The 16,840-nt window shown below is 39.8% G+C and overlaps 2 protein-coding genes across 3 annotated transcripts; both read left to right on the plus strand.

Annotated features, from left to right (window-relative positions):
- On the plus strand, positions 1–15,591 carry LOC110847200 (mucin-5AC). 2 transcript variants are annotated; one of them, XM_022094086.2, is made up of 4 exons: positions 2–540; positions 10,640–11,034; positions 12,552–13,094; positions 13,284–15,591. In XM_022094086.2, exons 2-4 carry the CDS (start codon positions 10,674–10,676, stop codon positions 14,591–14,593), a joined length of 2,214 nt encoding a protein of 737 aa, XP_021949778.1. In that variant the 5' UTR covers positions 2–540; positions 10,640–10,673; the 3' UTR covers positions 14,594–15,591. The 2 variants fall into 2 exon arrangements, with proteins under 2 accessions (XP_021949777.1, XP_021949778.1); XM_022094085.2 differs by having other exon boundaries at positions 1–540; positions 12,552–15,591.
- Positions 15,592–15,721: 130 nt separating this feature from the next.
- On the plus strand, positions 15,722–16,812 carry LOC110846647 (cytochrome b-c1 complex subunit 7). Its single transcript, XM_022093464.2, has 4 exons — positions 15,722–15,883; positions 16,085–16,132; positions 16,205–16,371; positions 16,474–16,812. The coding sequence occupies exons 1-4, from the start codon at positions 15,859–15,861 to the stop codon at positions 16,549–16,551; spliced, it is 318 nt and encodes a 105-aa protein (XP_021949156.1). The 5' UTR covers positions 15,722–15,858; the 3' UTR covers positions 16,552–16,812.
- The last annotated feature ends 28 nt before the right edge of the window (positions 16,813–16,840 follow it).

Here is a 16,840-nt window from a genome sequence, read left to right on the forward strand (position 1 = left end):
GCCACCCAATCTCTCAGAAAGAGCAAGCGTTTGTAGGAGGACGCATCAACACCGTCTGCTGCCCCCAATAATTCCGTTTGAATAGGAAATCAGTCCGTAAACGAAGAACACGGAGGACAGGCGTTCTTATTCTTCTCCTCCGATTACGAATTCCAATCTTGTGTGGAACACACGTTCAGTGATTACCTTCCTTCTTCTTCTTCTGCGAAGCAAGTAGTGGTGAGGTGACGTTTACTGTTTGAGTTTCGGATTTTGGTCCAGTGGTCGCTTCCCACTTTCTCCCGCAGCTAACTCTGCAAAAGATAAACTATTCGAGGAGCAGTACTGCACTGACTTGCGAGCATTTCAGAGGGTGCTAAAAAAGTTCTTCAAATTAAATCAACATACATTACATAAATAAATAACATTATCGAGTTTCTTCTCGAATTGGACCCTGGAAGAACCCCATTTGTCTCTCCTAACCTAACTAACGAACCGACGAAACGGTCCAAGTTTTGTCTTGGTTGGAATTCGACACCGCATTCGTATACGAAACACCAGGTTAGTTGGAATTTTGTTTTAAATTGCTTTACACCGAAACTTGACTTTTCACCGCTGTACAAGAAAAACTTTGCATGCCGCTTATATCTGCTCAGAATTATGTATATCCATCTGTTTAAGATACCTGCTTAGCTTAACGGCAGCCGCCTTCTTTTCATCAATTCCCTTCTAACCCAATCATGCACATATGTATATGTTCGTACATACATACGTGGGGCGCACATAAGCAGAAGTAGATGGTGGTGCTTTTAGCGCTGAGGACAAGTGTAATTTGTTCAGAATCGCTAAAATTTGTGGCTTACGCTTTACATTTTGGCAGACCCCACACACACACGAGGCGACTGCAGAGAGAGTGTGTAGCTTTCTCCCTCGAACCCTCTTGCAGTCAACCACCAAGAGTCGTGCCAATTCCAGCAAGTGGACTCACTCACACTTATTACATGTAAGCGGAATTTTGGACCAGGAGTCGCCGTAGTGAACGGCGGAAGTGGCAATATTCTCTCATTTGTCACTCGCTGTGACAGTTTCAATCAACTTTTCTCTTCGGCCTTTTCTCTGGAAAAGTCAAACGTCCCTTATGAAAGCCATATCTCACACCCCTCACCCACGCTCTTTCCACATATTTCCAACACCCAGAGCAGTGCACGAGGTGGATCCATACACATGCACACAGGCAAAATCATTCTACATTTGCCTTGCTTTCCACTCCTCTCTTCATGCTGGGCGCACACTTCCCAAGTGGTGTTGAGTAACGTAATTAGCAGGATGGCTTTCACTATTGCTTTGCAACTTTTATATTCATGAAAGGCCCTTTTAACAGGTTTCCTCTTAGATTTTGTGTTAGCGTAATTTTTTGTATTTTCTCAACACAAGGAACAAATCAGAGGTGGGAGCTAGACACCACATATGAATATACGGACAAACAGCATATACATAGTGAGTATATGGACATACATAACCACTAACTTTGTTTGGGAAAGTAAGCATTCACTTGAAAATGGCCTGACTGAAAGTGCTTTGATATTCAGTGAAGGAGAAAAATTTGTTCATAAGTACGACAATGGTAATTTCACTTACCTCAAAACCCTGATCCTACGACACTCACTCACTCCTCAGTCATGTAACCCTGATACATATGCGTATCTGGGTACGTGTCTAGCTGGCTGGCTAGAAAAGGTCTGATAGGAGTGGTTCGATTATTTTCGTCTTCATCCCTGCCTCTTGAACTGTGCTGTAGTGTTGGAGTAAAAGCCAAACTCATCGCTGGATGAGGAGAGCGAGGGCATATGTCTCGGTTAGAGCAGCCTCAATGGCTTGACGGTAAGTAAAAGTTGACAAAACAGAGACACACACAATGTTGAAAGGGAAACCACTTTCTTTCTCCGAGTCTCATAGTCCCCTCTTTTGCTTCGACACACAAGAATGGGCTGACTTTATACGTCTTAAGGCCGATGTATGTAGCTGCTTTCTTGCTGTTTGTTGTATGTGTGTGTGTGTGCATGAGGATCGGTACATAAATAGCGGCAGCCAAACCAAGCATTCCTGTCTATTCAATTTCATTCTCCATTTTTATGAACGCATTACATTTTATTGATCCAAAAACTCTAAAATTGGAGAGACCAAGTGAGCAGTGAAGACAACAGTTGGCGAAGACGCTGCTGTTAAGAAGCGGTTCTTTTTTGGCTACTTTGAAATCTAATCCAAAGCAGAAAAGTAAAGCCTACGAGGAGGAGGACCTATCTGCATTTAATTCGGAAAAGATTTTCAGATTTAGGATCCCATCTCGTCATCGTTTGTTCCACACGGAACTAAAAGGGAGGCTTTTGTTATCCCCTTCTTGCCATCTTATCTTATCCTCCTGCACAAAGGGAAGAACATGCACAGACGTATCCCACATATGCCCATGCACGCGTTAATAATGTTTTAGGACAGGATGTCTAGATCTGACATGAAGTTTTATGGATACAACCCTCTTCCTGCCTTTTAAATGGAACATATGTTTAACAAGATTTCGTATTTATATGTTGCTCCTCTCTCTCTCTGTGTGTGTATGGGTGGAGAAAGCAGAACTTACTTATGCAGTCCTACGCCTGCACTATAACTGTAAAACAGAGAGAGAATGGAGAAATGCTGAACATGGAACATTTTGGGGGAAGAATTAAATGGAAGGGATTTTTTTTTCGACCAGTCTCCTCTCGCAGCCAATTCGATCCGTGCAAGCAGTGGCAATCCAAGCAGGAGAAGAAGTGGCCTTTGACTTTCCAATTTTCTTCATGTAAAATTCTCTTTCAACAAATGTATTCTTAGTCCGTGGCCAGTCACTTACGTGTAAATACTTATGTAATGCCACCACTTGCTCAAAGTACACAGCTCCTTCTGCAGCCCGTGGGATGCGATGGTGTAATAAATAAGGAGAAAACTGCAGACTTGGTGGAGAGGGAGGGATGTCGATGTGTCCAAGTTTAAGTGGGCTCGACTTCACCACCACTACTGCTAAGTTAAAGTGCTCCGTTTTTTATTATGAACTGACTCGTGGGCTAGGTTTTGTAGATATAACACGATGTAGTAAGCACACATATAACGATATTGAGTGTACGACCAAATTCTAAATTAAATTCTGCCTTTCGTTTTCCATTTCAAGTTTCGGGCAGGCTGTGGAATGGTAGAATTTATCATGGGATACAACACGGATAGGTCAAGTTGGTTGGACTTTTGGTGAAAGCGGATCGTCTTTAAGTTTGGTCCTCTTCTGTAATTCAGTGCAGTTCACTGGTTTTCGTAGAGAGTGTTGTCCTGTCGCCGTCGTGGTGGGGTGAAAGAGGGTGGTGGTGATATATTCAAGTATGTGGTGCATGGTGTTAATGGGTGGCTGGCTCTTGGCCATTCCAAATCCTCTTCATCCGTAGTCTGTGGTTCTCACTTGGAAATTGGTCTAAAGTATTTTTAGCTGAGCAAAGTAAAAGTGACGGTAATGTTCCACCACACACTTGCAGTAGAAACTAATGTATTGGAGCCAAGGAAGTGGCAGAGTCATGAGAAATGACCCTCTCAACTTTATTAATTTAAGCGGAATTCTGTATTCAATAGTAAAATAACTCAACATGATTACAGCTTTTGTGGTGACGACTACTGGGCCAACTTTCCCTTTCTCGTCTAGTCTGGCTGGTCGAGTAGAGAGACTTGCCGTTTCTTGCTACACACCACAAAGTAATACTTGCACAAATAAATTATTTTCAAGCTTAAGTAAGTTGTTTGTGTGTAGTAGAGCCAAGGAGAAATTGCGGTTGGAAATTTTGGTTCAGGAATTTGAGTTTCTGCTCTGCGTCGTTTCATGCTTGTCTTGTGTACACGATGTAGTTCTAATTTGAGCTGAGGATTTGAGATCCAATTGGTGAAGATGCTGCTGTAGCTGCAGGGTAGCGACGAACAATGTATAAACAAGCATTGAATCCGTCTCAGATCTCGTAATAAAATTAGGTGTTTGTTTTATCAGTGATTTATATGCAAATTAGAGTGGACAGGCCATTTATGGGTTACTCAATTTTAATTTTGTCTTCCTTTCTCTATCCATTTCTCGAGAGGGAGGGAGAGAGAGAGATGGGAAAATGGGATAAAGGGTCGGAGGAAATCTTCCTTTTTCATCACGCATCTCTTATCGCTGTTCATGTTGTTATCGCCAAAGTGAGCTAAAGTTAAGTTGGCACTAATCCTTTTCAAAGTGATAAAATAATCGAGTCTCGGCATTATTTCCTGCACTATTTGGACATTTGAGGATCCCTCGGCACAGACATTTCTCTTATTCATGCAGAGATTAAAAAGTTGCTGCTCTTCTGAAAATAAAGCTGACTGAGGCTTGCTTGCTACTACTCCTCCTCTGTAGTAGCAGCTTGAGGAACTCATTTAAAGTTGAAATTACACAATAAATTTGGACGTTGAAATGGGATGTGAGCAGAAAGGGCTTTCTTGCCATCCTCGTCTTCAGAAACCTCTTCTCCTCGTCTTCAGCATGTGTAATTGCTTGAGTGAGTATGGCTCTGAGATCCGTTTCAAGCATGAAAATATTTAAGAGAGTATAAATTCAAGAGAATTATTATATAGACTTGTGCAGTCAGTTGTGATATTCTAGTAGGAGCAGCAGCAGCAGCAGAATTAGATCCCATTCCTCCAGTTTGCCCAAATGAAAATGAAGAGGGTATAATAATCTGATGAAGTGGAATGACTTCATGCTGATGATGATGGCATATGAAGTATTTAAATGGCTCATTTGAAATGAAAATTCCAAGTCTTCCTCTCTCTGTCTTCTTGCATAAATGAAATTATTGAATAAGTGGGCTCAAGCGTCTTCTTGGTCCCTCTTCACTACGAACAACGGGCGAGTAGACACTGGTGACTGGTGGTGGTGACTCTGAGAGAGTTGGGAAAAGGGCTTTCCTTCCAGTGAAAGTAATAACTTGGAAATGATAGATTTATGAATGAGGAGTAATATGCAATCAAACGGGGAAGGAAGGAAGGAAGAAGAATGGAAGAAACATTCCAAAACTCCATCTACTCCTTCAATGCCAATACCATTCACCAAGCCATAATTCTGACTACCAGTTAGCAGAGTCAGAGACAAAGACAAATTTTCCAAGCAGCAGGAGCAGCATCATGCAGAGGACAAATCTGAGGAATTCCAATAATCTATGGCCGTCCGTTATCTTTGTCCTTTCCTCATCTTCCTCCAACCCCTGCCTTTAAAGTCACACTGAAAGGGAAAGTCGTAAAATTCTACTTAAGCCAGATCAGGAAGCCTCATAATTCCCATTCTTTCTGGAACTCCCTGCTCTACTTATACCTGGATTAGGCGAAATTGAAATTTGAGGTGCAGGGGGAAGAAAGCCTGGCAAAAATGAAATGACAAATACAATGATGGAAATGAAAAGTTCTTTCTTAGTTTTTCTTCAATTTCTCGTTGTCCAGGGTTGACCTTACGGTTTTCACTTCCTCTCTCTTTCTTTACCAAGACAGCAAAGTGAATGAGAGGGCAATGCTTCCGGTTTACTTCGACGGAAGTAATATGAGCATTATTCTTGTTTGATCAACGTTAGCAGGATATACTTATGCACATACGAAGGTGCGTATATGTAAGTATTGAAAATGTACATATGTTGCTTTCAAGTATTATTTTCATGCCCCGAATCATTCTATTAAGAAAACACAGTCTATTTTTAAATATCTTGTATGTGTATCTATCTATGCATGTCATGTTAACAAATATTATTTTCTTAGCTTTATGTATAACTCCATCCCATATACTGACCTCCATTCGAGCCCAAAATTCAGTTATTCAAGAAAACACTTGTAACCAGTATCTGATACAGAAGTAAATAAATATCAATTTAATACCCCTTCGATTTTCGTCAGCACACACAGAAATATAATCTCGTCGTAGATGATATGTATGTGCTAGTAAGAAAGCATCAACAAACATGGGAGTTCTGGTGAAGAAAAATTAAATTGTGCAAGTAAGGTGATAGATTCAAATTTGCATTTACAGCTTCGCCTCAACGATATCACAGATTTTCAATTCGATGCATGCGAACCAAATATTCGCCACCACCTCGCACATCCATCAATGGCAACTAGGGAGCTATAATGCAAGACATAAAAGTCAACAATTCTCGCAATTTCATTCTCACGGGTGTCATTCGATTATGATACTGTGCAGACCTTTGTAACAGTGAACATTTTTGTATTTGCTTTAAAAATGGAACCAAGTTAAATAACGAGCTTAATTAAATTTAGTTCCTGTATGTGCTCCAAGCGCGCAAAAGAATAAAAATGTGTACTACACCCTTGTTTGTAGTTCTCATTTTGCTACACAGATTGGCTAACTCATCTTACATTTTTCCTTTAATAACAAAATAGTGGCCCAAAGTTTGCTTATTTAACGTTTCTCTCGTCTCAGTATACATACGTAAATGCAGAGTTTGATTTATTTTGTTGATTTAACCAACTGAACTGAGCCCAATGAAATGAGAGCTGACATCGACATGAAAATGAGCATGAAACCAACTTTCATTCAATTCAACTGCACCATTGTGAGCTATCTATTGTTGCAAAAGCGAAGACGACACACAAAGACACACACGTCAAACCCAGCAGCCTAACATGTCGTCTTGGACCCGCAACATAGTAGAATTCTTGCTGTTTTATTAGCCTCCTCATCTAATGAAAACGACGCTATCTGCAAACATGGTCGCTTCTGCTGCTCTTGTTAGAGGTGGCTGCGACAAGGAATAAACTTTAATGTTGACGTTGACATTACGTTTTCTATGTGCCTCTCACCCTGGGAAAATGGTGGCTCCAATGTCTCGATATCATTTACAGTCTACTTAAGTCTTGTCTCTTGTGTATCCAATCCAATTTGGTCTGATTTATTTGTTAGATTCGGTATCTGTGTTGGATGGAAACACCTTTTGTTCCTCTAATTGAAACGATGGTGGTGGTGGTGCTGTTAGTTGGATTGTTCGTGATGGTGTGAGATGGGACACGTTAAATTGTAGGACTGCGTCGATCAATTAAAACTGGGGCTATTCTGAGATACAAGAAGAAGACAACATCTTCCTTGATTCTGATTCTACTAAATTTGAATACACATGCATTGCGTAGGTGCGAGACACCAATTAAATGTTCAATCCGTTGGTGAGCTACTTGTTTAGTTGAGCAAATCCTCCGTCCAACTCCCAATTTAGAATTAGTCATGTGTACAAAAGTATCTCTCTCCGTTTGGTTTGTAATTTATATCTCGCATTGCAAATTATCAGTAACCCACAGTTAAGTATCTGTGTGAATGCGTGCCATATATGTAAAGTCTCTTTTTCAACTCAATTAAAAATGGACGCATAAAGTTGAGCAGTGATTTGCAATTTGCAAATGAAACATTTACGAGTCGTTCAGATTCTGCATTTGTCACGAGGATGAATTCAATGGGACCTAGCGAGGTACATACACACACATACACACAGAAACTAACAATCCCCCATTCAAGTCATACAACGAAAACATGTAAATCGGAGAAAGTGCAAGCAGGCCAACATATTGCTTGTGGTCGTCGTTTTGTGAGGCTCAAATTGAGACCTCAGCCTGAATGATGGGTTGGCAATTGCAGCAAAAGTTTTGCTTATCGTTTATTCCTTTAGCCTGAAAGTACCAACACACAAAGTTGAGACCAAATGACGCAAAAAATTGCTCCTGGGAAGGAAGAATTCCAGAGTTGTATGCCATTCCTGCTTTTCTCTACTGATTCCACCACCAACCAGTTTTCGGTTGAGTTGCTCGGAATTGGTTGGAAAGTTGAATGTTGATTCATACCAAGCTGTCAGAGACAGATACGAAAGAAATGCAAATATTCGGGAAAAGAATTAGGGAAATTTCGTATCCCTCCTCCCACTGCAGCCCTTCCAAAGCGTGTCTAGTTATTTGGTCCCACATTTGTTACTCCATGATAGGTACCCAGCAATTTTACTTTTTAAACACAATCCATAAATAACGAAACCCGTTAAAAGTGTGTTCGCATTATATTTACATACGTACGTACTAACCCTGCATACATTACATACGTATGCTTGAGCCGATATGGCTAAATTCAATATAATTGCAGCATCGAAACGAACCCGTTGCACATATGCCAAAATTGTCATGATTGGTCAATTACTATATGAAAAATGGTTCTCGTAATAGTATGAAACTTGTACATGCAGACTTTGGTTGGGCTGCAAAGAAATATTTCTCTCTCGGTTAGGATAAAAAATGTCTCGATTTCTTCACTACTCTTTTTCTTTCCAAGTACCTGCAACTACAGAAGAACGGGACGCTCAAGCTGACAAAAAACAACAATCTGACAGGAAGAAAGTTTTATGTCCTTTGATGGACGGGTGGTTGTGGTCTTGCCGTGGCTGGAGTCATGTCTTCTTTCACTTGAAAAGTTTCTTTTTTGTTAAATGTTGCAACATTTCTTTGTTCACTTTTCTGGGAATATAAGTGATTGTAAACATTTTACACATTAAACAAACCATTTATATTCTACCTTCAAGAGAGGCATATATAATATTGATTTCTTTAAACAGCACAAAGGGACAGCATTTTTTGAATATTTCTAATTTTGTGGATGTAAAAGTTTATACATTGCAATTTATGTTTATGATTTATATAATTAAAGGTACAGTTTCTAATATGTAAGATATAATTTAGTGTGAAATTGAGTTCCTTTAAGCATTAGCACAAAATTGCGTAACCTCAACGTCTCACCACGATCAAGGGTTCTAACTCTATATTTTGTGTAAGGAGCAATTTTTCTTCATTTTAGTACCATAAAAAGAGACTATAATATGATGAAAGTACACATCATTAAATTTTGGGTTTAAAGGCTTGCGGAAAAATTTAAACATAAATTTTGTAGTGGATGAAATTTAGTACCAAAATCCTCGTAGAATGTTTGCTCAAATTCAATCACATCCATGCATTACTTTCCGGTTCTTCGTACTACGGACTGAAAAGTAGTGGAGTATGTATGCACTTAAAAATGTCAAATCAGGCAAATAAATCAAAACGACTGGAATAAATTGTCCAAATAAATCATGCTCCCTTTCATCCCTTGCATACATAAAGATGGGAACGGAGAAGAGAATGGCACATTTCGAAACTCATCTTCGTGTTCCCTAAATAATAAATCTTGCTATTATTAGGTCATTCAATGAGAGAGTAGAAATTGAGTCGGACCTTTGACACAGGAGAGGCCACGAAAAAATGTGATTCATCGCTCCATATACAGGGTGGTTAAAATGTCACGCCACAATGGAAAATTTTTCGATGGGAAAAATCCATAAATTTCCATTAGTTACCGAAATTTTGTCTCTAAAATGCAACATTTTAAGAATTTTGTCATCAGTTTTGATAATAATTTATAAAAATCTCAATCCCAAATCTTGTAACTAATGGAGATTTAGGGACTTTTCCCATTGAAAAATTTTCCATTGTGGCGTGACATTTTAACCACCCTGTATTTACCAATGCACATTTAGTGTGCAGCAGAAGAGGATCGAATCACGACGTCTCGTTCAGTCGTTCGACATGGTTCTTATCTCAATAATAACGACTTATTGTGATTTTCTGTTGCAATTGAGGAGCATAATTTATGTTTTTAAAAGTCCATGCTTTTCTTCGATAACATTCTTACCACAAGATTTCAAAATGTCAATCAGCTAATAATTGGTCATTTGAGGTTTATCTAAATGGTAAATTGGCCTCTTAAATTCTCCCAGCTCTCAATAATAGTAATAATAAATGCAGCGTATGTACATAAATAAGGAAAGCCAAGTTGACCAAAAGGCGAATGAACGTTATATTTATTGGAGTTGGCCGTGAGATGCGACAGAGTTGATTTTTTGTGAGATCATCTACTTGTCGATATTAAGCGAAAGCGAGTAAGACTGCACTTGAATAGAATGGTATGCAGTCATGTACGACTTTGGTCATTTCTGTCTCTTAGAAGGAAAATGTATCTGGTCTCATTCTTTATCGCGACAAGTGTTAAGACATTCGAGATTCAAAACGCTTGAGGTATGATCAACTGTGGAAACATGCACGCACACATCACCTCGGTTTTGGTCACTTGACTCTCGATTGTTACAGAGCAATAGATGCTGATGAGTAATTGCTTGCCAATAATAATAATAACAACGTTAGTGGTTGTATAGAGGACGGAAACCCGTTTGCCTCGGTCACGAGAGAAGGAGGAGGAGGAAGCATTGCAATACATGTACGAAGCAGTGGTATTAGTGGACGCGCTTGAATGATAGGAACTCTTTTAAAACTGGATTTTAGCTTTTGCTTTTAACTAAAACCAACCACGTACGCCATAGCACGGTACGCGGACTCCTATTATGTGCATTTATTTATTATCATTATTATGATGCTGTACATATTTGGCTTGAAGGCAACTAACTGTCAAGGGTGGCCATTTGGCTAGTTGCAAGTGAGTGAACATGAAGGTGCGAAGGAGAAAGTTGTGACATTGACCTAGAGAAAAAGACAAGTTTTTGTTGTCTGGTTGTTCTAGTGACCCGGAAGGATTCTCGATAACCAGCGTCACCATGCGTCTCTTCTTGTGGTTCACACTGTTCACAATCTGCTCCTTGCACTTCACACAAGCTGGGATCTATAGGCGCTATGTGCGCAGGAATCGACCGAGGCCTCCACGGTCGTACACTCCTCTGGACGAGATGATGATGATGCCAGTCATGATCCCTACTGACCATTTCTCGAGACGGGGTTCCCACTTGTTCGTCCCCACCCCTTGGCCTTCTTTCCTCTACAGGAGGGCGAGGTCGGCCTGGACTTTCCCGTCCTTTGGCTTCAACCAGCCACCCAAGGCGAACATGCGCTTCAGACAACCCAACACTGAGAGGCAGGACACTGTTCCTAATTTCCATCACCAACCGACCGGGCATCACTGTAAGACACACATTCTTTTTTGTCACGTCTTGAATACTAATGAAATTCGAATTTATAAAATCTAGCATCATCAGAAATATCTGAGCTTTTATTAATGTCATAATCATACATAATTCGTTCACATCTGTTGTAATCTTGCAATGGCTGGTAGAACAAAGTCATGAATTCCAAACATACAACTTTTAACGCCATAGTTTATATGATTGAGTTAAATAGGAGTCTCCTAAAGTCAAGATGAGAAAGCGAAAGTGGGTTGAACTTACTACGAGCAAAGTATCCAAGATTTATATTTTCATCACTTCTACATACAAATTCAGGCCGGAAAATTGATATAGAAAGTAACTAAATATGTTACTATTAAAGTGTAAAAGTTGCAAATCCTTCTGTTTTTGGTCAGTTTAGAAAATAATTCATTGCATGTGTATAAAAATTGTGTAAACAAATTACGGACCTGTCACATTACACCAACCCACAACGACACTGTGGGCAACGTGGTGCTGTTCAGGTTTGAAGCAGACCATGCGTGGTTTAAAAACACAACCTCAACCTGTCATTATGGGTGTTTACGAGAGATTCAAAATTTTATGTTAATGAGAACTCTCGTAATTTGTGGTTCGATAAATGAAAGCCATATGATGAGATTGTGGGAGAGCGAGTGGAGTAAAATGTAGTAGCAGACAATGAAATTGTGCAGATTCTTGCAGTACAAACAGACTATGCGAGAGTGAAATGACTGAATTGAGCGTCTCAAAGTGTATGCACAAATTTCGGGGTGGAATAGAGGTCAATAGAATAGAGGTCGATTGGCATGTATGCATCTCATCATCATGTCCTTGCCTGTGTATTTATAAATGTTATCATGAGTGTCTCACGAAAATATTTACAGCCAGTTAGTCTGTTGTCATAAAATTTGGGTTGACTGTCACAAAGTGGGATTGATTGTTATTTCATTAGATCTTATTAGCAACTTTGATAATAATAATAAAAATAATATTTGGATTGGCACTGAATGTGAACGCTAGCCAACTTCCTGTCTCACACTGGTTTGTTCTCATGCGGAGAGTTTTACATACACCACTCTTCTTGGCAGCCAGTTTTTTACAAGTCACTTTCACTCAAGTTTTAATGCTCATTTATGCAAGTGCGTGACCTGGTGAAATATTATTTAGGAACTGATGGTAAAATTCATAAGTTTGTACAAATAAGTTTTTGCAAATTAGCATATAATTAATTGAAACTTTGGTTTAACCGGTTTATTTTAAATAATATATGCGGAATATCAGTTTGTGCATTTTGAGGGCAAAATATGTGTATGGTTATGTACAAGGGATTATTTAATTTAGATTTTAGGTTTTTAGGTTAGATTTTATTTTCTACAATGTCAGGAAATTATATTGGATGTTTATTACTTGGACATCATTTAAACCATGTCCGAATAGGCAAAGGAGGCTGTTGGGCTAGGTTAGGCTATCGCTTAAAAATATAATTAGTAATAAATCTCTAATTTGTTTTTCTAGATCCGGGGACCACCCCACGACATCATCAACTGAGCAGCACGCCGTTTCCTGCTTGGAGACCACTGGACTTCAACTCGCCCATTGGTGACCCCACCTTCGACTATGCTCCACCTTCTATGGAACGTGTTAGATTCCATTCTGAAGGCCAAAACAGACGCACGACTGCCAGATCGAATACTCTGCCAGCTGCGTCCCCATTCCCCAACAGACCTCCACCCCCAGGGTTTAGCACTCGCCCATCCCTCTGGAAAATGTTGGCACATAAGCAACGATCGCATCAAAAACGGCCCTTCCAATACCAAGGTCAAAGACAGCAACATCCTGGAGGTCCTTATCAACGACATCCCAGCAGTCAACAGCAGCAATCATTGCCGTATCATCACCACCATCACAACCAAGTCTTCCACGACGAGGCAGATATTTTTCCACGAATTCCAAACATGGTCTACTTCCGGCCAAATGATGTGATATCCTCACGTCGACCAGGACCACCTCCACCCTTTGGCCTTCCTCCACGACACCACCCACATCCCGGTCCTCAAGGTACTACAACTACCTCCACAGAATTAAATAAGGAGAAAGCAGCAGGTGACGATGTGTTTGTCGGCGGCGGAAGTGTGGAAAATGTTGCTTCGAGTGAAGCGAGTTGGAATGATGAATTCAAGGCTGCTAAACCTAAACCTAAACCTAATACCGTGTCAAGAAATAAGGAATACCTCTTTACTGTTGTAGGACATTCATTCCGAGGACCCACCACATCCTCACCTCAGTGGAGCTCTCTAAATAGCATGTCTCCTCCACTGGTGCCCGCAGCCGTAGGAGCACCAGCAACCACACCCACCAGCACCAAGAAACCAACGGTACTCCATGCTGTCAAAACCACAGCTTCCACCATCACCACCACCCACAACTCGGTAGGCAAACCTAATATACCCACCGAAAGTCTCGAGCCTACCGACTACCAGGGTGGACACAAAAACCATCGTCACCACCAACATGACGAGGAGCAGGAAGAGTTTGACGAAAGTACGGAGGAGAGTGAAAACATTGAGAAAGTGATCAAGAATGAAAAGAAGAAGCCTTCAAGCACTCCAAGCACGCCAACAACTACGTCGTCGTCCTCCACTCCGCCAAGCAAGAAGCAGTCAGATTCCAACAAATCATCAGACCTTGATAAACTTGACATGGTGCCAGCCGCCCCTATCTTTCCAAATTCATTCAACATCCTCGACTCTGTCAAACATGTTGAAAATGATGATGATGATGACGACGAGGACGACCACGATGAGAATCATGAAGACTCTTCACCCGAAATTGAGCCTGAAAATGAGATCCCTGCCACAGTAATTGAAATTCCAAGTAGTGGATCCACTCAGTCTGGTCTTGGTGGTGGTGTCAAACCTCGTCCAGTTTTCAATAATGCAGTGAAGCATCCCATGTCGGATGAGTCGTCCCTGTTCAAGACATCCACATCCATTTCCGTCTCTGTGTCAAAAGATCGTATTCAAATCCCAACAAAAGCTCCAACAAGACGCACCACCACGACGTCCTCCCCCCGAACACCTGAGACAAAATCAACAACGACTGCACGAGCTACCTCTACAACCTCTCCAACTACGACGAGTACCCAAAAACCAACAAAATTCCCCAAACTGCCAACAATGCCAGCCTACAAGAAGAAGCCTACCCCAGTTTACGCCCGTAAAAATAAGAATGCTTCCAACAGTCCCTTCGGGAAGTACTCCTCGTCTTCTTCGAGCTCGTCGCTGGCCAAGGAGATGAATGGCAGTGGCGAAATCGTCGTGATTACTGCAGGGAGGAGTAAAGTGAAGGAGTACAAGCCACAATTCATTGGCGACAATTCACAACTTTTAACTTTCGACAAGGTGGCTGAGGGCTCGCCTACGGCGTCATCCGTCGAGAAAGCAGCAGCCACATCCACACCTAGTCCCTCCTCCTCCACAACAACGACCAAATCGCCTCTCCAAGAATTCGACCCCATGCAACTTTTACACTCTTGGTTCACAAAGTCTTCAGACTAGAAATGCTGAAAGAACAATACATAAATATATTTATTTTCTTTTGCCTTTCAAATCATTTCACCATGATTGAGTGCTTATATTGTGTTGTAATGTGTTTCATGCGCGTCAAGATTATTTATTTTTCTAAACTTTTTCTTGTATGTTTTTTTAATAATTTGTGTTCTAAGCAGTTGGAAGATGAAATATGAACAATGAGCTAAATAATTTCCGAATTAAGTGACTGGTAGTCTTATGTATGTCGTGTCGTTGAGTGGATTTATTGTTGTACACAAAAAGAATTGTTGTGTCGACTATATCAATACAAATAATAGATTTAAAGTGAATGGAAAATTATGGGTGCGATAATTTTTACAACTGACGAAATATTTATAATACGTGCAATTATTTATTATTAGGATATTAATTTAATAAAAAAGAACCAATGTTACTTGTGCATGTATGATCATATTTATTTAATAGTTTACCCCATTGCCTTACATTTTGATGTGGAGTTTAACGTACGTATGTACGTAATGTTGTATGTGAGACTTATAGTATTGCATATTTCAAAACATGTGTGTAGTAGCAATACAAAGAATAAAGAGCTAGTAAATCCGGTTCTTTATTCGATTTAAGGGCAAAATATTTGTTTGAAATGCTGCATAGGTAGAATTTTAATTATTAGCCTGAATGAAATTCATGTTGCCATAAATCAATAGTAATAATAATTATTATTATTCTTTCTAATTGACAAAACCGTTTAGTTAAAAAAATATTTTTGTAAGATTCAGTATAAAATGAGGACAATCGTTATTGCAACAAATTCAATTATATTACACTAACAATGAATCTTTATTTTAACATTTAGCCAGTATACATAGATAATAACTACGTTATAACTAGGATAATAAGTACTTTAGTCGTGTACATGAATCACGTGTGCGTTGTTTCCATTTTGTTGTATGTATTTTAAATATGACCGAATTTGTGCAATAAATGCTCAAGATGTGATACCCAAATGTGGAATGCTTGTCACTTTTACTAAAACCAGTCGAGGGCATTTTGAGAATTGAGACGACGGAAGGGTGAATGGAGGAATTTGAGACCATCCAACTCTGCTCGCTCCACTACTCATCCCATCTGGTCAAAAGTCCTCGAGTTGCTCTCCCATTGGCACAAAACTTTAAACCTTCATCCAAATTTTCACCAGAAACTTTACTTGGAAAATTTAAGAGTTCATTCGGAAACTTAAATTCCTGGCTGGACGTTTTTGAAGGTGCTCGAGGATGGCTGCTGCTAAAGGACTTTTCCGTAAGTTGTTCAGTAGTTTATTAAATCTTAGAGTATGAATACGTGCGCAATGTACGAGTTTCAAGTATAATTGAATAAATACCGATCGATATTTTACTAAACATAACATCTATGAAACCCATGCAAAAATTACGGCAAACATTCCCATATTATTCTCTAGTTTGTCCCTGGGTAGAAATGCAGGCTGTTTTTTTTATTTAGCTGGTCTTAAGCGCTGGGCGTGGAACTACGCTGGATTCAACAAATATGGTACGTAACGTTCATTTAGGCTGAAAGTAGTTACGGTGGGTGTGTATTATGATGCATATTTTATGGACTTAGGATTGAAGTTTCACGATTGTTTGAATGAGACCCCCGAGGTGGTTGAGGCCCTCCGCCGCCTCCCCGCAAACGTCGTGGACGAGAGGAATTTCCGCATCATCCGAGCTATGCAACTCTCGATGCAAAAGATTTATCTTCCCAAGGAAGAGTGGTTAACTTTCGAACAGGTGCGTTTGAGATGTCACCTTTTTTTATGTGAAATAAGCTACAGAATTTATAATTTGATGTTGAATAATATTTCCAAACCATGTTGTTCTGACAATTTGTAGGACGATTACTACCTTAAGCCATACTTGGAGGAAGTAGAGAGGGAATTTAAGGAAAGAGAAGAATGGCGAAAAAAGTAGAGGAAATATATATTCACCGCATTTCTTGAAATATTATCAATACAATGAGAATACGTTCGAAATCCGTAGCAAATGTTATGTAATCAAAATCTGTTTATAGTATATAGATGTAAACTATTATTAATCCCTATAAAAGAATTTCTGAGATGATGAGATGATAAATGATTGGTTTTTGCTGCTCGATTGATTTTAAATTAAAACGCCGTGTCCTCTAGTCCAGTTCAACAGTAATAAATAAACCTCTACGTGTACAAAATTGTTCATGTTTTTAATGAGCTACTTGGTTTTG

This window comes from Folsomia candida, unplaced genomic scaffold, assembly GCF_002217175.1.
Source record: "Folsomia candida strain VU population unplaced genomic scaffold, ASM221717v1 Fcan01_Sc003, whole genome shotgun sequence".
Lineage (NCBI taxonomy): Eukaryota > Metazoa > Arthropoda > Collembola > Entomobryomorpha > Isotomidae > Folsomia > Folsomia candida.